At 49.2% G+C, this 25,266-nt stretch overlaps 2 protein-coding genes across 2 annotated transcripts in view; both read right to left on the reverse strand.

Annotated features, from left to right (window-relative positions):
* Nucleotides 1-2,094: 2,094 nt before the first annotated feature.
* On the reverse strand, nucleotides 2,095-8,561 carry fxyd5 (FXYD domain containing ion transport regulator 5). Its single transcript, XM_067238720.1, has 10 exons — nucleotides 8,429-8,561; nucleotides 6,131-6,176; nucleotides 4,918-4,992; nucleotides 4,489-4,566; nucleotides 4,346-4,393; nucleotides 3,740-3,796; nucleotides 3,320-3,349; nucleotides 3,051-3,125; nucleotides 2,707-2,752; nucleotides 2,095-2,270 (listed from the first exon to the last, which is right to left on the reverse strand). The coding sequence occupies exons 1-10, from the start codon at nucleotides 8,459-8,461 to the stop codon at nucleotides 2,246-2,248; spliced, it is 513 nt and encodes a 170-aa protein (XP_067094821.1). The 5' UTR covers nucleotides 8,462-8,561; the 3' UTR covers nucleotides 2,095-2,245.
* A 3,932-nt stretch (nucleotides 8,562-12,493) lies between these two features.
* Nucleotides 12,494-25,266, reverse strand: part of nphs1 (NPHS1 adhesion molecule, nephrin) — a 24,818-nt gene continuing 12,045 nt past the window's right edge. The window contains 12 exon segments of the mRNA XM_067238117.1: nucleotides 12,494-12,740; nucleotides 12,850-13,010; nucleotides 13,207-13,285; nucleotides 14,193-14,325; nucleotides 14,975-15,014; nucleotides 15,593-15,712; nucleotides 16,348-16,529; nucleotides 16,614-16,725; nucleotides 20,700-20,851; nucleotides 21,505-21,661; nucleotides 21,921-22,086; nucleotides 23,152-23,273. Of these exon segments, the coding sequence (XP_067094218.1) occupies nucleotides 12,618-12,740; nucleotides 12,850-13,010; nucleotides 13,207-13,285; nucleotides 14,193-14,325; nucleotides 14,975-15,014; nucleotides 15,593-15,712; nucleotides 16,348-16,529; nucleotides 16,614-16,725; nucleotides 20,700-20,851; nucleotides 21,505-21,661; nucleotides 21,921-22,086; nucleotides 23,152-23,273 (1,547 nt within the window). The 3' untranslated portion in view covers nucleotides 12,494-12,617.

Raw genomic sequence — 25,266 nt, forward strand, 5'->3', positions numbered from 1 at the left:
GCCGCCTGTTATGTTAGTTTTTTGTGCCTATTGCCTTCCTTCCTATGTACATACTCTAGTGTTTGTACATGTGGTATTTCTGTTGAACACCTCCATCCTCGTAAACTTAATACAGTCAGCATTTCAAAAGGAATTTTCCAATCCGGTGTCGTCTATACAATACAAAAGCATTTCAGTTTCTTTCTTTTAGGTCTTTCTTTGTGTTTACACCAAACTCTCATTGCAAGGGATTCCTTTATCCCTTAGAAATAACTAGAAACAGAACCGAACAATGTTTCCTGTTGCTGAAGAGCAAGCTTGTTCGACCAAACAAACAACAATGCCCAAATCAAAAAGAGATCCGCGTCTTGTCCTGCAGCGGAGATGCGTCATAGAATCACACTGCACCGTTCAGTCGCAAAAGCGTCTTCAACTCTAATTATAGAAAAAAGTATTGTCATCCTGGTCTCTCTTGCCTTATCTGACGTCACGATTACAAAAAGGTTTTTTTATTTTATGCGGGAGTATATAAATATATATTTTAAACTAGACCAAAAAAAAAAAACATTTAGTAAGGGCTTACGTGGATTTGTCACTTGTGCAGAAGTCTGGCCAGTCTCCTTTTTCATTTCATTTTTCTTTGGTATTAAAGAGAAGCATTGCTGCGTTCGGCCAATCCCTGGCCGTGCATGACCAAGCCAGCCCTACAGCATGCAGGTCCCCCACAACACAGTCCCTGTCTGCTTTCAAATTCATTTATTGTCATATATTTTTTTATTTTAGAAATAAGATTTCTTCTTCTAGAAAGAAGGCTTTCTGTTGGATTATGAATATGTTAACTAGTCTTTATTTTTGTGATCTCTTTCAGGGATGGTGCCCTCTGCACAACTATATAATATGCAATCAATGTAAAAAATATATGAAAGATCCTTGTGTTATATTTGTGTCATGAGATTTTGATTTATATATAACCTCTATATCTGCAATTTATTCTAAAGGTTTTGAAGTAAGCAGTCATATTTAGTTAGGGCTTTTTAACCCTTGTGCTGCCTTCGGGTCACATGACCCAAAGGTTCATAACGAACCATCGTTGTGTTTACCGAATTTTACCCAATACAAAAACAAATAAAAATAATTTTCTTTTAACCATTCCAATGTGGGGGGTCTGAGACAGCCCGACAGTTAAAAGAAAATGCTTCACTTTGTTTTTGTATGAGGTAAATTTGTCGCAATACGACGGTGGGTCACAATGACTGATGGGTCAGAATGACCCGAAGATAACACAAGGGTTAATCATGTACATGTTATTACAGCATTGCTTTCATGCTGAAATACTAGTTTTTAATATCTATGGATATTAAACTTTATGGATCTTGCAATAGATAGGCCATTGTGGCCTATCACCTATTTAACAGCATATATTTGCACAGCTGTTCACACAACATAAACCAACACATTTTCTTTCCCTAGATCCTTCTCTCTCTGTGTTGCAATTGACATAGCATAGTATAGCAAAGTATTGTATAGTTTAGTATAGCAATTCTGTATGTTACATTATCCCCATTTCCAAGATTAAACGTGTTCCACTCTCTCCACTTGTCTCAGTATATGTGTTTGTCATCTTGCTAAACATTGCGTTTGTGAAGGTGTTGTGTTCTAGTGGATGCAGACAACTCTTGGGCTTCACTGATCTACGTTTCAAAGGGAAAAGCTAAGAGGCTTAGCACTTAAACACACTTAACATTCTGTAAAGAACACCCAGCAACTGACTGTCGGAAACGTAAGGGTTTATTTTTAGATGCCGCTCAAACTGTGGTGTGAATGAACAGGAAGTGAGACGACTTTTAGATTTTCTGCCTTTTATAGGAATTCTTGAGCAGTGTTGTTATTGATTCCAAGGTTTTTAACAGAGACAACTTGGAAAGAGAAACAGCTTGCCAGGGGGCTGGGTGTGTGATTAAAATATGAATCATCTCTTCATTATCCAGGAGATCACAATCAATTTAAATTTCAGTTAAGTTTCCAGCCATGTCATGGAAATCACATTTAGCAAAGATGAACAGGATGATAACACATTGCTTTTTCACTTGTCAGCATGATTCATGTTTCCTTTGTTTGTCCTGTGTTTTTCAACCCCTCTGTTCCTGTTCGGCGTGTAGTCTACTAAGGAAGAACACACACTCAACACGCATACAGAACTGTTGATACAATGTTTGTTAGTCTCCCTGGTGGCCTCCTGGCTCTCTGCACAGTCTCTCTCCTCTGGTTAATTCTTGGTGACTTGGTATGACCTAGGTGAAAAACACAGGGTAGTGGTGGGGAAAACACCAGTTTATCACATGGAAATGTCAAACATCTGTTCATTTAACAGTGAAATGAAAGAGCAGCAGATCTGCGCATGGTTGACCTGGCAATCCTTTATTGTTTTAACAAACGTCTTGAGCAACCGCATACTGTCTGCGATCCGTCATCAAACCGACGGTTGTTCTATTCACCCACTATGACGGATCTTGGGAGGGGACTCGACACAAGCTTTTACTTACCATTTGTTCAATGGTGCATGAAAAACAAATGAATCTACTGTACCTTCATATTGAGCCTATTTGCTCATTTGCATGTGATAATCATCCTCTGTAAGGTGTTGTCAAGATTTTACACCAAACCATTAGCACCCGGCATGCATGTTAAAATGGTTAAACCGTTCGTAGGGAGATGCAGACCACTCACTTTCCTTTACTGACGTGACATCTGGGGATCCTGGCTATTTTACCACCTGAAACAGAAAGAGACAAAGATAGACAGAAAGAGACAGAAAGAGAGACAGAAAGTGAGAGAGAGAAAGCGAGAAATGAATATAGACAGCGAGAGAGAGATAGAAATAGAAAGATAGAGAGCAAAAAGAGAAAGAGATTAAAAGAGAGCGAGAGAGTGAGAGAGAGCGAGAGAGAGAGAGAGGGAGAGAGAGAGGGAGAGAGAGAGAGAGAGACACTGTAAGACTGTTGTGATCAGGGTTGTGCAGCAGGGGTCCTGTGGGTGCTCTCCTCAGACGAGGGAGAAGTGGTCCCACTCACAGGTGATGATCATGATCCCCAGGACGAAGAGCACAGCTGCCACCGTCAGCCCAGCCACGCGGAGGCTCGTGTAGTCTGGACAGAGGAACAGTTCACACCAGACGTACGGACGTTCAGTTACCATGCTTTACATGACTTGCTAACATCTTTGAGCGTGGCGTGTGAAATCCACAAACCCAGCTCCATGCAAATCAAAGTTTTTTTTTTTTTTGGGGGGGGCTGGCAGTGAATTGTGGGTAAACTGGAGAACAGACGTGAACTGAGCTTACCGTACGTGAATGGAGCATTCCATTTGTCGTCTGTGAGCAAAGAAAAACATGTTTAGAAGTTATCTATTGGTGGCATCGCAACTTTGCAACTGACTGTACAGAATGGTGACAGTGTTATGACAGGGACACACATCAGATATCCCAGATGTGTCTCACAGGATCCTCTGAGGAGTTGTTGATGTGACATCAGATCTCAACAGCCTAACCCAGCCCAGTGCAGAGGGACACCTCTAATCTCAAACATGAGGAACAATCAAGCCTTAATCTGTTGGCGAGACAGGGAGCCAGGCGTGCTGTTCCACTCTCCTCCACAGACCCAGCGAGGGACACTGGGAGTGCTGATACTGTCAAGTCTGCTATGAGATAACAACCAAAGGAAAGAGCCAATGGCAGGTATGTTGAGTATTCTTGCTTGGTTACCCCAGGCAACCGTGGGCCCATTGGTGGGAAGTCTTGTTGAAGGACTGGATGATGTCACTGTGAATATGGATAAATGGAATAATTTTTTATTTTTTTAGATATGAACTCTGAAATGTTGTTTGATTTGTAACTTGGCAATCCCACTGGATGTAACTTTTATAATAGCCTTACTTATTATGCAGTGATAAACCTACTCTGTTCATCGTTTTTCTGGGGCACACTGACTCCTTATCTTTGTCACGTGGACCCATACATAATTACATCTTATTATGTCCAGGTGCATGCCTTCATCTTTCATCTCTCGTTTTTTGGAACATTTCAATGGCAGCTCTCTGTCTAGAGACACTTTGTACAGCCAATCAGCTCTGTCTCTTCTCTGCAGTTCCAGAACCTTGAGCTCTTTGGTTTATCTAAAAAAAGGACTGGGAAATTCAACATTTTCTAATGACCTGCTAATTGAGTCTGACGCTACATGCATCCCTGATAGGGAGGATATAAATGGTGAATAGGGAAAACTCAATATCCCAGAATTCATTGCTGCATCTCCCCCTCCCCCCAATATGGAGTTGGTCATTTATAACTACCAACAGCCTGTAATTTATATACCTGGGGTGGAGGAGGGCTTGGCTGTCAGTGTTGACTGGCTGGTCAGCGCTGGGGAAGGAAACACAGAGGGAGACAGTGAACGAGAGGAGAGGAAAGGACAAGAATGGATGTGAACACAGTTTGAACCAGACACAGGACTCCACCTGATGCAGAAGCTATGGTTGTAAGATTGAGAGGTGGGGGTCCTGAGGTGAAACTGGTCTTGTTGTCCATTCTATTGCCTGAAAGAACGAAACAAAATGAGAAACATATCAAGGTTGAAAAGTAAGTTATCTTTTTGTTTAGTGAATATTTGATTTATATCATAGGGTCTTATCAAATTTAAATTTAAATTTAAAAATTAATATAATCTTCTGAGCTACTTCTGAGAGTGCACTTAAATCCAAACAGCAGGCGGCAAGTGGTCTATGGCTCTTGATCTCATCTTCATCCTCATAATGAGACAGATTAAAAAGCAGCTCTTGGTTGTCAGGCCTTTAGATTAATGGTTGAAAAACTGAAACAGTGGAAAAAGCTCAGCTTCCTGATATTGTAACCCAGCGACACCACAGCAATGAGGTCATAGGTCATACCGGTGGACACTGGAGGACTGGTGACATGTAAATTCACTGGTCCGGTTCCAGGTGTAGCAGATTGAGCTTTTAAACCTGTCAGAAAAAGATGCATTTTCAGAACAAACAAAGCAGTCGGAAGAACCTCAGAACCTCAGAACCCATTCGAGCACAGCTGGAGACAGTTAAAGCTTTTGGTGCAATGACCAGTGGCTGTAAACATTGTTAGGAATGTGTCTACTCCAGGTGTGGGAGGGGAGGAGAGGGTGATGGAAGGAGGGAGGGTAAGAAAGAGGGAAGGAGAGAGCAAGGGAAGGAGAATAAGATGAAGCAAGGGAGAGACGGAAGCAGAGAGGGAAAGAGCGACTGAGAGTGGGAGGGAGGGAGGGAGGGAGAGAGAGAGAGAGAGAAAGAGAGAGAGAGAGAGAGAGAGAGAGAGGGAGGAAGGGAGAGAGAGAGAGAGAGAGAGAGAGAGAGAGAGAGAGAGAGAGAGAGAGAGAGAGAGAGAGAGAGAGAGAGAGAGAGAGAGAGAGAGAGAGAGAGAGAGAGAGAGAGAGAGAGAGAGAGAGAGAGAGAGAGTCAGGTGGCTGAGTGGTGAGGGAGTCGGGCTAGTAATCTGAAGGTTGCCAGTTCGATTCCCGGCCGTGCCAAATTACGTTGTGTCCTTGGGCAAGGCACTTCACCCTACTTGCTTCGGGGGGAATGTCCCTGTACTTACTGTAAGTCGCTCTGGATAAGAGCGTCTGCTAAATGACTAAATGTAAATGTAAATGTAAAGAGAGGGAGGGAGGGAGGGAGGGGAGAAGGGCACAAAGGAGCGTTGTAACTGGATGGACAGTGTGTCATAATAATTGTCTTGTGTACGTGGACAGAGCAGCGCAACTAGAAAGAGTTGATTCTCTGGAAGCGCTGGGGAACAGAGCCAGTCTGCTCTCCAGGACAGAGAAGCTAATCCAGACTGTCACTTAGCATCTCCCAATCAACCCCTGGAGGGACAGACATCAGCAGACCCACTCGAGGTCCCCACAGACAGACACACCAGCATCACAACTGTATCTACAACTGACCACAGTGATCTACTAAGCTCAATCATCCATTTGTCAATTAAGGGATCCAGTACTGGAACTCGGAACTGTTTTCTGAAAATAAATATAAATAGGGCTTGTTGAGTTTTTGAAGTGAGAGAACTAGAGGGTATGGTAGTGTGTGTGAAGCCCAAAAGACTCGAACCCACCTTGTAACAGGACACACACATAGAGAAGCTGGCACACGCAGAGAATCTGAAACACAACCACGGGCAAAAGAGAGGGAACAAAAGACAAGCGTTACAAGAAAACAAAGAAGCAGACTGGCTTCATCTTCGTTACGATGAACGCAGGGTCCGCCTGGAATGAATTCAGCTTTAAAGCTGACCTCCACCTTCTGAGCTGAAAGCTGCCAGATAAGGATCTGGGGCAGGCCAGGTGACAAGTGAAGTGAATGCAGATCACTGGGAGACTGCCATCAGGGCGCTACTGTCGCAGACAATGGATTAAATGACGTTTGACATCCCAGCATCTATCAGGCCTCATTACCACACACATGTGCACACATGCACAATCATGCACACAGTCGCACACACATGCACATGTACCAGAACACTCTCACACACACACACACACACACACACACACACACACACACACACACACACACACACACACACACACACACACACACACACACACAGTCACACAAACTAAAGTCTATTTACATCCACAGGACAATAGATCTTCATATGCAGTCATTCAGGCACAATCATGGCCTACCCTACCCCACCCCGCTCCTCCCCCCTATCCACTCACACACACAAACAACGATGTGTCCTTGTCAATTACAGGGATAACAGGTCTCAAAACAAGCTGTTGCAATGGTTTTGCTGTAATGGTTCTTCAATGGCTGCTTTCTTTAATAGTTTGCTCAGAATTCTTCAACGCAATATGAATCATGTGGAGAGAAGTGACAGGCCTGTAAGACTTAGTGGAAATGCTCACAGGGGAACACATTTTACCCTGAAACTCCCCAGTTTCAATATCAGGATCTCGCCTGTGTGACAGAGTGTCTGTTTACAAACAGGAAGTTGTGCTATCTATACCTAGTAACACTTCCTCTGCATTACCGAAATGGGTCACTCACGCAATCATCCAAGTTGGATTTAAAAAAACAACCCATAGTATTGCATACTAATATCTCTATATATGATCTTATCTTCACAGTGATAGAATGAAACTGAATCGTGATTAAGGCGCAGGGTGGAGGGGTGCATCACCAAGAGTCTCTGTTGCAGTTTCTTGAGTTTTAAAACCCTTCATCAATCTCAATCCTGTCAGGACAACTAAACGTACAGTTGGAGTTTGAGGAGTTGTCCCTGAAAGATCCACTGCCACCGAAAGAGGCTTCAAAGTCAGAGAACAATCCAATATTAAGCACACAACATCAAATTAGCTTCCTGAATTCTGGAACCACATGGTTGTCCAACATAAAAAAAACAATAGCTATGCAAATGTACTGGACCGAACGCAGAAGAAGTAACATTTTTTCATGTACTCTATTGTTACGAAACCGCGAAGATGACAGTGTCCAAGGTGCATCTCCCTGACCTAATTCTGCCTGATGCAGGTATGAGGGGAGGGGGAGGATGAGAAGGCCGGGCGAGTGTATCTGGCCCTGGCTGAGACGCCAGCCCTGACCTATCCTGATGGCAGCAGGTCCTGAGGGCCGGGGCCGCTGTGACAGGTGAACGTCAGGGGCCGTCATGAGGTTTGACAGCTCAGATTAGCAGGTCGTGTCATTCTTCGTTTCACTCTGGAGCATATGTCAAGACAGGGCACTGTGAGCCCCGGGGTGGACTGTCACCCCTCTCTCCCCTCCGCCCCCTGTCTGTCTACCTTATCTGTCTGTCTGCCTGCTTGTCTGTTTGTCTGGCCGGCCGTCTGTCTGTCTGTCTGCCTTATCTTTCTGTCTGTCTGCCTTATCTGTCCTTCTGCCTTGTCTGTCTGTCTGTCTGTCTGTCTGCCTTGTCTGTCTGCCTTTCTGGCCGGCCGCCTGCCTATCTATCTATCTATCTGTCTATCTATCTATCTATCTATCTATCTATCTATCTATCTATCTATCTATCTATCTGTCTATCTGTCTATCTGTCTATCTGTCTATCTGTCTATCTGTCTATCTGTCTATCTGTCTGTCTGTCTGTCTGTCTGTCTGTCTGTCTGTCTGTCTATCTGTCTGCCTGTCTGGCCGTCCATCTGTTTGCCTGTCTGTCTGCCTGTCTGGCCGTCCGTCTGTTTGCCTGTCTGTCTGACTAACTGCTTGTCTGGCTGTCTCTCCATGTGGCTGACTGTGTCTGTCTGTCCATCGCACCATCTGTCTGTTTGACTAACCGTCTGTCTCTCTAACCGTCTGTTTGTCTGTCTGTATACTATCCTGTCTCTCTCTCGCTCTCTCCTTTTCGGTGAGGGAAAACATTGTTGGGTATGAAAGATTTTGGGCTCACCTTGGTGTCCATGTTGAGATGATGAGATGACATAGGTCTGTCCAGAGCCTCACGTACAAAGTCCCCTCGCCGTATCGCTCAATACAGCTAGAACAACCGTTACCCAGCCACACCCATCTGCTCACCACTTCTTCCTCATTCTGTTTGTTCACTTCACTCTCACGCTCTCTCTCTCTCTCTCTCTCTCTCTCTCTCTCTCTCTCTCTCTCTCTCTGTCTCTCTCTCCCACTCAATCTCTCTCTCTGTGTCTCAGTCTCGTACCACTTTCTCATTCTGAGTCTTGAACGTGAGCCGTGTTTATTGTTTCACTCATTTGTTCTCTGGGTTTGACGGCAGACCGTCTCTCTGGATGTGTCATACGAACACTTCCGAGAAACAGTTTATGGATTGTCATACCTCGTGGGACAGATGAAACAGGATTTTAGCAGGCTCTTCTCTCCATTATTTACATACGTTTTGAATGGAGAAGCACAATATTTCCATTCTCTGGCCGCCAAATGACAGCGGAATGCCCCTTTAAGGAGGTCTGATTGTGGGCCTGCATAAATTGAGTGTTAAAGGGGAGGGTTACTGGCAGGCCGTCTGAGGGATGCTTAGAGGCATGGGCAGCGGCCTCTGACTGACTTCAGCCCCACAGGATTATGCCACAGAGGCATAGCAGTCCAGGCTGGAGACAATGGACAAAGGGCCTGATTCAGGAAGCCAAACAAAGGCCACAGTCTTCAAAACGGGGGGTCAGGGGTGGCATTTTGGACCCCCCCTCTCCCCTCCCGATCCCGTTCAACCTCCCCCCCACTCCCTAGTCACGGTCTTTACCTCAGAAGTTGCTGAGCCTCCAGCTGAGACACACCACTGACCACGAGTGGACAGAGAGATGCTCATTTCATCCATCTTGTTTTTCTGCTTAGAGACCACTTGAAGCCAGTCAATGAACAGCAGCTGAATGTTTATGTGTCTGAGTGGCAGCCATGCAGGCCTCATACAGGGACCTTGAGAAGACATAGATGCTTCACACTGATGTGTCAGAGCCACCATGTTTAAAGACAAAGCTCACAGGCCCGTGCTCGACTTTTTTTTATCATCTTTGCTAATGCTGCTGTTTGATATTAGGATCTGTCAATGTAAAATCTACTGAAGGCCTTATTATGCTTTTAGATACTACATGCAAATGTCATTAAGGCTTCATGTTCAGTACTTAGAGGACCCTGCTTGAAGCACGATGTTTATGAGCTGTTGTGTTCTCCTGCATTTCCTCATCTTGGTCAGGACAGCCATCAAAGCCATTAGCCAGCATCTATATTTAACGAGTCTCACAATGCTCTTTTAGTTTTAGCGCGGCTTCAAATATTAGATTTCATCAAATATTAATGACTCGTCCTGTTTTTCTTTCAAAGATGCCTCTCTCAAACCACTCTTCCATTCTTTTAGGTCTCTCTCTCTCGCTCACTCATGTTTCAAATGATAGTCAGGCAGGTTGCAAAGCTAATGCAGGTTCAGTTGCTCAAGTAAGTACCCGATAATAGTTTATAGAGGATAAGAGAAAGGTCTTTGTTTTGCCAGGCGCAGGGTTTTTCCACGTACAGTTCAGGTGACAGATCGTGCATCAGTGTACCAGTCAACCACAAATATGATTTAGCATTTGTAATCATACATACAGTTTTTCTATATCAATTTAGGTTCAACTCAATGTTATTCAAGTGTGCAAGTAAAATGGCACAGAATACAAAAAGATCGGATTTTAACATTGGGCTAATTAAACTCTCTATTCGTTTCGCTTTCTATTAAGCAGTCCAATCAGGCACACTGTGAGTTCTCCCAGTGCCGGGGCCCCTCTTTTGCACATAATACATCAAAACGCGCTTGACGTGAAAGAAGAAAAATGGACGTTGACGTCCGGTATTGAGCTGTCAAACCTTCAATTTAGCAGATTACAGTTCCTGCGTGCCCCGCCACGATGCGCCTGGAGAGAACAGACTTTCTTATGAATAAGCCAGTCACTCTGACAGGAACTTAAACAATTGTTCCATAATGAGACAAATGCGTCTTGACAGCTTGTGATGGAGAATGGCACACTTAATTGAGAGACACCAGCCCAGTCTGGCGAATCATGAGGATTAATCTCCTGGTAATCAGTGCACGGTGCGGAAACAAAGGCAAAGTGTTCAGGGGATGTAGAGGATCTGACCGACCCACAGCTCCACAATCACGTTCCAAATAGGTGTAAATATTTCCACTCCTATGTTCACATCAGCACACAAGACTTCCAGGGAGATTAATTTCCGTCAATGTAGTACTACAATCTGTAGGAGATACCAGGGGAATGCTGAACCAGAAATAGAACAACTCTTGAATCATCCTCATTAAAATAGAACCACTGGCTGGTAATATTTTCCAGGGTGAAAACAGTAAATATTATATTTTCATTCAACTGTGTGTGGGTGTGTGTTTGTTTGTGTGTATAAATTGTGTGTGGGGTGTTTGTGTGCATGCATACATTCATGAGACTAGTGTGACAAATTAAGCATGGGGTAAATTGAGGAACTGTGTGTGGTGACTGCATGTGTGGTGTATGCATGCTGCATGGTGCATGCATTGAGTTCTGGTTGGCAGGAATGTAAAGGAGGATGTTACGTGTTTTTTTTTGTCTCGTGCACGTACGCATGCACATGCAAAACAGCCTTCACACTCAACCAGATAATAATATAAATATTCTTTGTAACTCAAAAGCTACCCGGAAATAGACTTAAGTTGATCATATCTTGATTTCTCGCTATGAGCTCTGAATAAAAAATAAGTCCTAGAATGTTATCGGAAGATGTTTGTACAGTAATAGTTACAGAAGGATGCAGCTTAAGTCAACTTCACCATCCCCCCTTTCTCCCTTCCTCTCTCCACCTCTCCCCCTCTCTCTGTAGTCTCATGGTGAGACTAATCGGCTGCCTGGTCTCTCTCCCTCTCTCTCTCAGATGTTGGGAGTTCAAGTTAAATCTGAGAGAAAACAGGATTAGAGGTCTGCCCTTAGATATGGCTTTACCTTCAGAACACATTACCACGCTCAATTAGAGCTCACGAGCAAGCCTTTGTGGAGCTTCACCCTTGGGGGAGAAGGGGGGATGAGTGGGGGGCTGAGAGACTGGCAGAGGAAGGGAGGGGGTCAAACAGGGAGGGCTGTGCGATCTCTTTGTGTGCGAGAGGCGGGGGACAGCGTCCGTGAGCTCTCATCCTTGGCGTCCTCCTCCGCCCGGAGCGACGCGTGTCGACGGCAGATTGTTGGAAAAGGGCACTGTGCCCCCCGAGCCAGGCGCTAGGTGGGGTGTTTTCCGCTCGGGCGCCGCTGTGAGAGTGAACGCACGGCAGTCTCATTGCCAGCACAGGGGGCACCCCCCCCCCCCCTTCCCTCCCTCCCTCCCCCCCACCCCACCCCACCCTCCCTCCCCCCCACCCCCCCCCCCCTCCCCCCCCCCTCCCCTCCCCTCCCTCCCTCCCTCCCTCCATCACTGTCTCTGGTCGCATAGGGGGGATGGTGGGTATGTGTGCAAAGGACGGGTTGAGGTAAGGTGTGCAGAACATCGGGATGTGAGAGTGGGGGCTGTTTGTGGGGGGTCAGGGAAGGGGGCTGGGGGGGGGGGGGGGGCGCTGGAAAAGATGAGTCTCCACCTTTATGTGAGGTGAAGGATCAATGAGGCTTAAAGAACTGACGGCATCACTTCCTGACACGCTGGATGGTTGATGCTTGCTGAAGCTTCCAGAACCCTCGTCTTCTCCATCTCGCTCCGACTGTCACCTTGATGAGGTGACATTTCAGAAAAGAGCCCGTCGGTGAGGAGGATGCAGCATGCTACATAAAGTACTTTATAGAAACACCACAGGACTCGGCTTGAGGAATCACGGATGATCCCGTGATGTTTCGCTAAACAAAACAAACAACGTCCATATTTAGGTCATTCGCTGACAGAAACATACACAAACAAAGATTATTATATATTTTTAAGCATTTTCTTTCGGTTATTTGAATTGAAACCAACAATACAGAGGATGTTGTTAACAGCAACAGATATGCTAAATTACTATGCTGCACCCCAATGACCACACCTATACAACGGCTATACCAAACAACAGTCCACTTCTTGAGGTCAGCATGAGAGAGTCTGGACTTAAATCCATCTGATCAAATTGAGGTCTAACCTCACTACACCAGCTCTCCCCGAAGTTCAAAGGGCAAGTCATAATCGCTTCTCTGGGGTGGCCCGTCAGCCGTGCGATCGTTTATTCTGATTGGCTGCTCCCTGAAAGCCGTGCCCCTCCCTCCTCTCTGCCGGAAAGAACGTTGTGTCAGCAGCATCGGAGGCAATGCGCAGGAAATATTCATACAGCAGGAAACTGTCACAGACACATTGATTTTGGGAGAGCAGTTCACTGACCTCCGGGAACAGGAGAGGGGGTCTCCTGTCGACCGCCTGCTGGGGGACCCTGGGTCCAGCGTAGGAGGGGGGTGGGGGCAGAGAGGGGGGCAGTACGTCCTGGTAAAGACCCCGGGCCCTCACCTCCTCATACTCGTGGCTCTCCCCCGGGTAGCGGGCCCCTGGAACAGCCAAAGATGCCACAACACCCCCCCCCCCCCCCCACAAAGGAGAGCGACGGAGGGTGGACAGACAGTAGACATGAAATACAGTGTGAAACATAAGCACTTTGCTGAAAGGCACATCTGCTCCCAGTGGCTGTATTGGTCCTTTCCACATGGGGATGGCGCGCGTACCGGATGTCAGAGTGTGTCTCACCGTATGTGGGCGGGCCCTCGGGAACCGGGAGGAGAGAGGGCCGGTAGTCACCGGTGGGGTAGTAATAATGACAGCTCTCCTGTCGACGCATAGGAGAGAAAATATTCATGAAACAATCATTAAGTCGGGAATGATGTTGTGTGTTTAAATGTGTACACACACGGGGGACTCCAAGCATGCAGCTTGACATAGAGCGCATCTGTTGTTATCTAACTGAGGGATAGCAGAAGCCTGTCTCTGAGGGGAGGGAGCATTTGATACTGCCTCCTCCAACAACACAGAACTCTCTTTTTGCCTTCTCGTTAAATCCCCTGGAACATTTTATTCCTGGCGGTTCAAGTCCTGGCTGGCCTTTTACAAAGTGCAAAATGATAATTTGGGAGAGATCGATGTATATTTTGAATGCTAATTGTGAGCTATTGATTTCCGGAGCGTCTTGGAGATTCGCTAAAGGTGTTTATTCGTTTTTCTCTCCAATTCCCCGGTTCCACCAGAATCCTCCACTTCTTCCTTTGACAGATGAACGCACCCCCTCTTGGCCTTTTCCCCTCCCTCCCTCCCTCCCTCCCTCCCTCCCTCCCTCCCTCCCTCCCTCCCTCCCTCCCTCCCTCCCTCCCTCCCTCCCTCCCTCCCTCCCTCCCTCCCTCCCTCCCTCCCTCTGCTCTCCTCTTCCACTTACTTTATTCCACCCTTCTTGTTTGCAGCCTGTCCTTGCTCTCGTCTCATTGCACCTCCTGATGTCAGCCGTTCTCCTCGTCTTTCGCTTATCTTATCTCACCTGCTGTCGACACCCCGATCCCCCCCCTCCCCCCTTTCCCCCCCCACCTCCATCCTCACTCACCCCTATCCACATCCCCTTCACACCATACTCACCCACCCCCATCTTCCGTCTCCATCACCCCCACCACACCCCACCCCCATCTCCTCCAACCCCCCCCCCCCCCCCCCCCCCCCCCCCCCCCCCCCCCCCCCCGCCCCGTCCTCACCGCGCCGTAGCTCTCGTAGACGCTGCCGTCCGGTTCGGATCCGGAGTCCATGAGGAGGGTGTGCTGGGCGGACGGGTTCACCCTCTCCCTCACCTCGTACCTGCTGGAGCTGCTCACCGTCGACAGGGTGGACCTGCAGGGGAAACACAACCACAACACAACCACAGCGCCTGCAGGAGGTGGAACACGACCACAGCACAACCACAACACAACCACAGCGCCTGCAGGAGGTGGAAAACGACCACAGCACAACCACAACACAACCACAGCGCCTGCAGGAGGTGGAACACGACCACAGCACAACCACAACACAACCACAGCGCCTGCAGGAGGTGGAAAACGACCACAGCACAACCACAACACAACCACAGCGCCTGCAGGAGGTGGAACACGACCACAGCACAACCACAACACAACCACAGCACCTGCAGGACGTGGAACACAACCACAGCGCAACCACAACACCTGCAGGACGTGGAACACAACCACAGCACAACTACAGCACCTGCAGCTGTGCTGAGGGTGACTTTTACTTCTCAGGTGACATTCATGTAGACTACACTATCTTGGCTCCTCCAGGGTGGGTGTGTAGGTGTGTGCGTGTGGGTGTAAAAATATATGTGCGTGCATGTATATGTGTGTGTATGTTCACATGTGGGTTGTGCGCTGTGTGTGCGTGTGTCGGAGGTTTTCGCCGCCTCCGCTGTTTCAGGTGCTGATCTGCGGGTCAGGGTTCAGTTCCGCCCCTCTACACACTCAGCAGCCTGGGAAAAAGGACTCACCTCTCCTCCTCACTCTTCTTTCCCTCCGACTCACTTTCCCCTGGACTCTCTGGAGGACAGGGGGAGAGGGAGGGAGGGAGGGTGGGGGGTAAAGGTTTCAGGAACTGAGGATTGGGATTGGAGTGTTTCAAGAGGACTTAAAGGGGTTCCGAGACAAAGAGAGGGATGGATAGACCACGAAGGGAGGGAAGGGATGACAGAGATAGCCGAGGGACGTGTGCGCGAAGACGGGGAGGGTGACAGGCGGAGAGGAGGAGGACGGAGAGATGAGAAGGGTGGACGCGCTGACAGTGTCGCTGGCGCGCAGGAGGCGTTTGATTAGAACGATGGAATGACGGAGCAGCTTGACGGCTCCAGCAGACGAGTGCGGAGGCTAGGAGCCAACGGGGGAGGAGGCGAGGAGAAAAAACGAGGCACAGAATGAAGGAGAGAGAGAGATGGAATGGGGGAGGGGAAACGGAAGAGGAAGAAGAAGGGAGGGAGAGACTGGGCGGAGTTGAGAGTTACGTTGCGACCCAGAGTCGTCTTCTGGAAGCTGACCGGGGATTCGAGGTGGTTATTTTTCCGACCATGAAGACAACGGTTCACGAGAACAACAGGTGATGTTGCTGTGGTTACCTGTTTGGCCCCGCCTCTTCCTCCACCTCAGTACCAGGAAGCATCCCAGCATGTTGATCAGCAGCAAGACTCCGCCCACCCCCAAGGACACCAACAGGGAAGTCGACAGATCACTGTCCTCTGCAATAACAATCCAAACAAAAATAAAAACAGGAAGCTGATTCAGTGAGGGGAGTGTGTGGTGAGAGGTTAGTCGTTTAGAGTGTGCTTGGATGATAGTGAAATACGAATACTGGTCACAGTTAAGAGGTGATATTATGCAGCCTCGGCCAGACTCCATTTTCTAATACTGATAAAAGACTAACAGAAGAGAATAAAGTTTCATTCATGAACGGGTGCCATGACAACGGCTTCTTTCAAAGAGCAAACAGTAACAGCCTCAGAGGTGCATATATTAACATGATTTCACCAAATGAAGCAAGGTGAGGAGCAAATACAAATTTCCCCACTGGCCTAAAAAAAAAAGAAGCTTTTAGGAGAGTTTCGAAAAAAGCACTTTACTCTCTGAGCCTCGTCCTGGTTCTTCCGTGTCAACCACACCTTCCACTGACTCCTCTGTGGGGCAAAAGGAAAAAAGGAGAACAACCGAGGCAGAAGATGAGTCATTTACGACCACAGTGCCTGCAAGACCAAAGAGACAAACCAGCCTGCAGAGTAGGAGTGTAGGTATTTGCCGACGGGCAGTGCCGAGAGACATCCAGGGCCTCCGAAAACACCTCAGGTGTTCCCGAGTGCTGGGGCTGCTCCATACTGACCCTCGGTGGTGATGGTGAGAACGGCGTTGTTGTCAGCGTAGCTGCTCTCCCCGATGGCGTTCAGGGCGTTGACTGAGAGGTTGTAGGCGGTGGCGGGGGAGAGGCCGGTGACGGCGAAGACGTTAGCTTTGGGAGGGTACACGTCCACGTACAGGAAGCTGGCAGACTGAGCCCAGCGGTACCTGCCAATCAAACGCCTCAGATGAGGAAGCGTGAAACGGCGGCCTGGGTATCTTTGACGGAAAGCGAATGAGGGTGTCTCGTACCGTACTCTGAACCTCTGCTCCAGGCCTCCGTCGAAACCCGGGATCCACTCCAGAGTGATCGAGTTGTGGGTCACGTCGAGCAGACTGAGCCCTGATGGAGGGTCTGGATGATCTGAGGAGGACAGAGAGAGAGATAGAGAGAGAGAGAGAGAGAGAGAGAGACAGAGAGGGAGGGAGGGACAGAGACAGAGCAAGTTGGATTGAAAGCAGGAGAGATGAGGAGAGATGAGGGGGCAGAAGTAGAGAAAGGCAGGAAGGATGATGAGGCAGAGAGAGAGAGAGAGAGAGAGAGAGAGAGAGAGAGAGAGAGAGAGAGAGAGAGAGGGATGGATGGATGGAAAGAGTGAAACAACATCAGTGGAAGACAGACTCTGGCTTCCGGCTGTTCAGTCAGCCGAATAAATAGGTCTAGCATTGGGCCCCTGTCATGTGATAGTGGAGCAGGGAGGTCAGCAGGGTGAGTATCTCCATCTTCAAACCCAGGAGGAGGGAAGCGATGGGGGGAGGGGCGAGGGGGAGAACCCAGCAGTAGCTCTCTCCCACTCCGGCCTTCTGATGATAAGGAACCATATAAAATTTATTATCGCTGCGTCAGATTAATTATGAATATTCACGGCAGTAAAAAAAAAAAATTAAGGGAGGGGGTGTAAAAACACGGGGAATATTGGATTGTATTTCACGCTTTTTATGGTAAACATTAAATGAGTCCAAGAGCCGGCTTTGGGGATAGCTTGGGGCTGGACTGTGTTGATCGCAGCTGTGGTGGTGGCGTAGGGATACTTTTTTTCGCTGGGGGGGGGGCAACTCTGCCTCAGTGCACAGAGGGAGAAAAGCATATCACTGCAACCTTATCTGAGAGAGAGAGAGACAGAGAGAGAGAGACAGAGAGAGGGAGGGAGGGACAGACGGATGGAAGGATGGAGGGTGCTGCGCAATAAGCTGACGATAAGAGAGAGATACGGCATTGAAATGAGACTGCTCAAGGATCACACACCCAGGACCAGCTTCCTGGTCTTGTGAGAAGACTCTGCTTGAGGGCCCTCCCACTCCATTCTAACGGCGCTGCAGATGACTGATATCGCTGCAAACAACACACCACACTGACACACAATTATTTTGAGGAGCTGCCAAATTAGGGGCAATGGGAGAAGAAGCAGCGAGCTGACGAGGATGTGCTGTGCATCCTCTTCTCTCTGTACACCACCTCACTTGGACCACCTCCCATGGCTTCTCCTACCACTGCTATGCTGACGACACGCAGCTGTACCTGTCGTTCCTCCCGACCGATCCGGGGATCTCAGCTAGGATCGAGGCCTGCCTCACAGACATCTCCGCCTGGATGACCGAGCACCACCTCCAGCTGAACCTCGCCAAAACAGAACTCCTCATCATCCCGGCTAAACCCTCCATCTCCCACGATCTCTCAATCACCCTGGGATCTGCGACGGTGACCCCTTCATCCTCTGCCAGGAACCTTGGGGTTACCATGGACGACGAGCTCTCCCTCACAGCCCACATTGCTGCAGTATCCCGGTCGTGTAGATTCACTCTCTACAACATCCGGAAGATCAGGAGATACCTATCTGAGCACTCCACCCAGCTGCTAGTCCAAGCACTTGTCCTCTCCAAGTCGGACTACTGCAACTCGCTGCTCGCTGGTCTCCCAGCATGTGCAACCCGCCCTCTTCAGAGGATTCAGAACGCAGCGGCCCGCCTGGGCTACAATCTACCCAGACGCTCCCATGTTACCCCTCTCCTCATCTCTCTCCACTGGCTACCTATCACGGCCCGTATCAGATTCAAAACCCTGGTACTGACCTTCCGAGCAGTGAACGGGACTGCACCCGACTACATCAAGTCTCTCCTGCAGCCTTACACCCCCACCCATCACCTACGGTCTTCTTCAGACTTTCCCATTGACCCTTCCGTGAATGCATATGCATGACACGGAAAAGCGCAATTTGCCATTTTGAGTTCCCGCGACAGGCAATCTGCGCTTTTCCCTCAGTGCGGCATGTTTGTACATACCTCGCGATACTTTTACGCGCAAATTGCGAAACAAATACGCCTGAAGTGGGTGCAAAAGCGTTAGTACATGAGGCCCTGACTGTCTCTCCACCTTCAAGAAAAGGCTCAAGACGCACTTGTTCCGGGAGTACAACGGTACTTAGGAATGGTTTGCTTGACCCGATGTTAGTTTCCTCAAGGATCACAATGACTCTTGCTTAGAGACTTGTTGCTCTTGTGGTTAGTGGTAACTGATTTTAAAAGATTTACTCGCTGTGATATATTGTTTTTATTATTGTTGCTTGTTTTTCTACAGGTACACTTGCACTTATAGCGGTTCATGTTGTTTAATTGTAACTTATTTAACTACATGCTCTTATGGTTCTTCCCTTTGGCACTTATTTTGGTTGTTCACAATATGTGCTTCATGTTTTGGCTACTCGCAATGTTTTTGGGGCTATCTTGTTGTTATTATCAGGGACCGATGCACTCTGTAAAGCTCTCTCTTGGAAGTCACTTTGGATAAAAGCATCTGCTAAATGAATAAATATAAATGTAAATTATGATCTGACCGGTGAACTGACCTCTGACCTTGGCCAATTTGCCTTCTCAACCAGGCGCTTTGTTAAAGCTTGCGCATGCCCGTGCACACACACACACACACACGCACGCATATGTACAAAGACACACATACACGCTCACATGCACACACACCCACACTCACGCACGTATGCACACGTACACGCACACAAAAACACGCGCATACACACACGTCAACAAACGCACAGGGACACACACCCGTACGCACACGCATACAAACGTGCAAACAAACACACAGAGACACACTCACGCACACTCAAATCAGGGCTCTCAAGCCTTCTCATGCCTTTGCCGCGAGACTCACACATTTCAACCACTTCTCACGCTCTTACGCAACACCTCGTATTTCTCACGCTGAGAAGTAAGGGATAACTTGTCCCGCTATAAGCAAACGGAAGTACACTTTCAGTTGAGTTGATAGCTATCTTGAGTTATACAGAGTTACAGTTTTTTACAGTCGCTAGGACACATTTCTCAATACTTCGGCCCCTTTTTCAAAACTCTTCACACAGTGAGCACAACAGAAGTATATGTGGGCTAAACTGTGGAGAATGTATCATTGTTTTGGCACAAAATGCATTCAATGACTACATCTTTCAAATTACGTTCGTTCTTTTCTCACTTCGACAGAACAACTGACAAAACTCTATGTACCTACAGGCCAATTTGCACATGATTACATATTGTTTTCAAAACTGTTACAGTTTTTTACAGTCGCTAGGACACATTTCTCAATACTTAGGTCACTTTTTCAAAACTCTTCACACAGTTCTCCTAACCAACTTGCAGCTCGGCACAGCTGAAATTTGAAAGATGTAGTCATTGAATGCATTTTGTGCCAAAACAATGATAAATGATCCACAGTTTAGCCCACATATACTTCTGTTGTGCTCACTGTGTGAAACGTTTTGAAAAAGTTACTTAAGTATTGAGAAATGTGTCCTAGCGACTGTAAAAAACTGTAATTCTTGTATTCTGGAATTACTCAGTGCAAAAAAAGACATACAATATATTGAAGCATACTGGATCATGTCTGAATCATTCCAGTAACATATATTGCAGTGAATTCTAAACAGTAGAGGGGTGTCCTTGTTTTACATAAGAAAACATTGCATAATGCTACCTGTTGTTAGTGTTTTTTAGGTCATTGTTTTGTGGGTGACAAAGTGTGTTTGTTGGCTGTCAACCTTTGCTAGCGTTATTGAAGAAGGAGTTGATTTGAGACATGTATGAAGTGATTTGGTAGTTTTAGCGCATTTTGAATGGGAAATTCACTGCTGTGCCAAGCTGCAAGTTGGTTAGGAGAACTGTGTGAAGAGTATTGAGAAACGTGTCCGAAACCCCCCCCCCCCTCCCCCCAAGCCTCCCGGATACCGGACGCCGTCCCCAAACGTTGACAGGTATGGTAATCTCACGCCCCAACTTTAATGAGATTCGAGAGCCCTGCTTCCATACATGCGTACACACACAAAGACATACTGGTGCTGAGAAGCTGGATGTCCAGGGAATCCTCTCCGAGCGGGTTGCGAGCGCTGCAGGTGAAGACCACGTAGTCCAGCGCTGCGCTGACGTTCACCACCGTCACCGTGCTGATGTGGATGAAGCTCTCTCTCACTGTCTGCTCCTCGTACCTGGGGAACACACACACGCGTGGGACAAACGCACACACGGACACACACACACACGCGTGTGAAAACAAACAAACAAACACAAACATGGTAAAAACGAGCGCAAACGCACAGGTGAAAACGAACACCCGCAAGCCACAAACTCATGTTGGAATTGTCAGTGTTCATGAGATGCTACCTGTCAACAACAACTGACAACTGGGACTAGCGAGTGCTAAACCACAACATTTCACACATCAGGGAAGGATTAAACAGGCATTAGAAGAGAGCAAGCTAAGTAAAACATGTCCTCAATCTGGATTCAATGGTAAAAATAAGGCCAGAACAGATCATCTGTGAAAACAAATCTAATTATCAAGGATCATGAATATGCAATCGCTGTCGCTAACACACACTAACTTGCAAATGTTGACGTTTTAAACATATCTTCGCAAGTGTGAAAGTCAGGGTGTGTGTGTGTGTGTGTTTGGGAGAGGGATGAATTAATGAGCGAGAGGTACTGTACTGTGAGAGATAAAGAGATAGATGGAGAGATAGCTCAAAATAGAGAGTGAGAAAGATAGGGAGATGGAGAGAGCAAGAGGCAGATAAGGAGAGAGAGAGAACACAAGATGGACGACAGAGAGGGAGCGAAGGAAATGAAAGAGCAGCGGCACCTGGGGTTTGAGAAGTCCATGGGCACACCGTCCTTGGCCCAGGAGAACTCGACCTTGGGGATGCCCTCGGCCTGGCACACAACCTCAGCTGTGCTGGTGCCATCCCCCCGACTGGCCACCTTGGTCCACTGGGGCCCCTTCTGGAGCTCTGGCTTAACTGACACACACACACATGCAGGCCCACACACATAGAGACACACACAAATAGACAAACACACAGACACATGTAGCCATAGACACACACACGACGAGACATACACACATGTAGACACGCACACACAGGCGCACACGCAGACTGAGACCCATGTATTATACACGATCACGCACACCCAAACACAGACCGATGCCGAACCGTGTGCACAATGTTACGCTAACGCTCAGCCCGCAAAGTCATGGATTTGACATGGGCGACTCACAGCGCACCACCAGCTCCACCTCCACGCTGGCAGGGGGCGCTATGCCATTGTCAGCAGTGCACCGGTAGCGCCCTGCAGAGGCCCGGGTCGCCTCCAGGATGGTCAGCAGGCCTGTTTCCTCCCTCTGGGTCTCCTCCCCAATCTCCATCTCTCCGTCCATCTCCCCCTGGAGAGAGAGAGAGAGAGAGGACGGGGGTGAGAGTGGGAGGAGGAGAGAGGGAGGCAGGGAAGGAGAAGAAAAAAGAGAGGGGGGCATTGGGTAAACCAAAGAGGGAGGACGAGAGGGGGGAGAGAGAGGGGGGAAGGAGAGAAGGAGAGACAACGGAAGATGGAGACGGGCAGTGAGGAGGATGAAACCGAGAAAGACAGGAGTGAAAACGAGAGAGATGAGGAACGAGAGGGGCGGAAGAGAGAGAGAGAGGGATGCGGAGGAAGGAAAAGACGGGGGGGGGGGGGTGAGAGGATGAAGCCAGAGAACAGAGGAATGAGAGGAGGAGGACAGGGAGAGAGAGGATGCAGAGAGAGGAGTAAGCAAGAGGAGCAACACAATAGGAGGCTGGACGAATGGAGGGGATGGAGGGTGTGGGTGGAGAGAGAGAGAGAGAGAGAGAGAGAGAGAGAGGGAGAGAGAGAGAGAGAGAGAGAGAGAGGGAGAGAGAGAGAGAGGGAGAGAGAGAGAGAGGGAGAGAGAGAGAGAGAGAGGGAGAGAGAGAGGTAGAGAGAGGGAGAGAGAGGGAGAGAGAGACAGAAAGAAACAGAGAAAGAGCAGGACAGGGAGAAATGCCAGGGGGCGAGCGGCAGATACGGAGACCATGGTACGTTGACAAATGTGCCCTTTAGTCGGAGAGCTGTAATGAAAGCTATTTTTCTGTATTTGGGCAGAGAGTGCAACAGGGAGAGGTGGGCTGGAAGGATAGTTAGAGCCAGTGAAATATGGAGCGTCTGTGCATTTAGAGGGAGGAGTGATAAACGGTAAGAAAGGATAAAATAATAGGAAAGAGGTCAGATAAAGGAAATAAAAGTGTGTGCGTGCGTGTGAGTGTGTGTGTGTGTGCATGTGGGTTTGTGTGTGTGTCTGTGAGCATGCGTGCACGTGTGAGTGTGGCTGTGTGATGGTGAGCATGTGTGTGTGCGTGTGACTGTGTGCATGCGTGCATAAGTGAGTGTGTGTCTGTGTGCTAGTGTTCACGCGTGTGTGCGTGTGCGTGTCAGAGCTGCTCCGACGCCTCACCAGCCACTTCCAGGAGAACATGCCGGATGGGACGGGGTTGGCATCCGCCACACACAGCAGGTCTGCCGTCCCTTCCACGTCCACGTAAACAGGGTTCACCTCAGCCCTCACGCTGGGGGCGTCTGGAACACAGAGCAGCAGGTGAGCGTGGAGCGGTGGGCATTAGGACCTGCTCGGACACCCTGTGGCTCCTGGATGCCTGTCCTGAGACCATCCAGCCTGCTCTGAATGAAACACCCTCCTCAACCTCCATTACATGACCCCTAACATCCAAGTAAGTGGAGAGTCTGTGAATGTGCCACATGAGAGATGGACGGTCACCCCTCCCTCCTCCTTACTCCCCTCCCTCTCTCCTCCCTTCTCCTTTCACCCCTCCCTCTGCCTTCTTTCTCTCCCCCCGGTCCTCCCTCCATCATTCTCTCCCCCACTTTCCTCCTTCTCTTTCTCCCTCCCAGTCCACCCCCCCTCCCCAATCCTCTCCATCTCTCTCCCCACTCCTGTCAGTAGAGTGTGCGTGTGTATGTTTGTAAGTGTGTGTATGTATAAGTGTGTGTGTGTGGTGTGTCTGTGCCCCCCCTGTCTCCTCCCTGTGGGTATCATGCACTCACAACAACAAGACCATTAGTGCCTCGTCGCCCCCGCCCATGTTCCTACACAGACCGCTACTGGCGGGAGGAACCACCAGAGACCCAGCCCCCTCACACACGCACGCACACATACACACACACGCACACACCCCAGAGTCACAGAGATCCACCCGTGTCTCCAATTTAACCAAGAACGACATTGTTAAGTGGGCTACACTGCCACCCATAAAAGCTATTACAATCCTCCATACATTATGAATACCTACAACTGTCGGGACCAATCCTGTCTGCAGTGCTGTATCCGTTTGGCTGCTGCTGTGGGCTTTGGAGGAACATTCAGACCTAGATTCTCCTCACTGCTGTTATTAAATAATCAGTGAGGGAGATTGAGGGATGAGGCAGGGGGAGGACGCTAGCGGATGAGGCTGGGGGGATGAGGCTGGGGGTTGAGGCTGGGGGTTGAGGCTGTATTTGTATAATGAATCACATTTTTCCAGATTGTTCTTTTCTCTTAGCTGCATAGCAGCAGAGAGTCTGGGTTTGTATGTCTTTATAAGGCGGTCAATTTGTATGTATTTGAGAGACGGGTAAGAGGTTGGGGCTGGGGCTTGGGCTAGGGCTTGGGCTAGGGCTGGACCTAGGGCTGGGGCTGGACCTAGGGCTGGGCTGGACCTAGGGCTGGGGCTAGGGCTGGGGCTGGGCTAGGGCTAGGGCTGGGTCTAGGGGCTGGGGCTAGGGCTGGGGCTAGGGCTAGGGCTGGGTCTAGGGGGCTGGGGCTAGGGCTAGGGCTGGGGCTGGGGCTGGGGCTGGGGCTAGGGCTGGGTCTAGGGGCTGGGCTAGGGCTAGGGCTAGGGCTAGGGCTGGGGCTGGGGACATGGAGCGCTCTGTATTCAGACAGCTACTGCAGGTGTGAGGCAGGTGTCAATTTGTATGTAATTTGAGAGACGGGTAAGAGGTTGGGGCTGGGGCTTGGGCTGGGGCTTGGGCTAGGGCTAGGGCTGGACCTAGGGCTGGGCTAGGGCTAGGGCTGGAGCTGGGGCTAGGGCTGGACCTAGGGCTGGGGCTAGAGGCTGGGTCTAGGGGCTGGGGCTAGGGGCTGGGGCTAGGGGCTGGGGCTAGGGCTAGGGCTGGGGCTAGGGCTGGGTCTAGGGGCTGGGGCTAGGGCTGGGGCTAGGGCTAGGGCTGGGTCTAGGGGCTGGGTCTAGGGCTGGGGCTGGGGCTAGGGCTAGGGCTGGGTCTAGGGGCTGGGGCTAGGGGCTGGGGCTAGGGGCTGGGGCTAGGGCTAGGGGCTGGGGCTAGGGCTGGGTCTAGGGGCTGGGGCTAGGGCTGGGGCTGAGGCTAGGGGCTGGGGCTAGGGCTAGGGCTGGGGCTAGGGGCTGGGGCTAGGGCTGAGGCTAGGGGCTGGGGCTGGGGACCTGGGGGACATGAGCGCTCTGTATTCAGACAGCTACTGCAGGTGTGGTCCTGGTCTAGGTGTGCTGGGAGGAGCCTGAGAAGCTGCTTACACAGGACGTCCAGAGGTGATGGG

Source organism: Osmerus mordax, chromosome 6, assembly GCF_038355195.1.
Source record: "Osmerus mordax isolate fOsmMor3 chromosome 6, fOsmMor3.pri, whole genome shotgun sequence".
NCBI lineage: Eukaryota > Metazoa > Chordata > Actinopteri > Osmeriformes > Osmeridae > Osmerus > Osmerus mordax.

What these genes read in the sequence shown, in the direction of transcription:
- fxyd5 (XM_067238720.1), bottom strand. Translation starts at nt 8,461, where the DNA reads ATGTCATCTCATCATCTCAACATGGACACCAAG. An exon ending in CAGTCCTCCAGTGTCCACCG is followed by an intron (nt 4,567 to 4,917) that starts GTATGACCTATG and finishes TCGTTCTTTCAG; the next exon opens with GCAATAGAATGGACAACAAG. An exon ending in GAATGCTCCATTCACGTACG is followed by an intron (nt 3,126 to 3,319) that starts GTAAGCTCAGTT and finishes TCCTCTGTCCAG; the next exon opens with ACTACACGAGCCTCCGCGTG.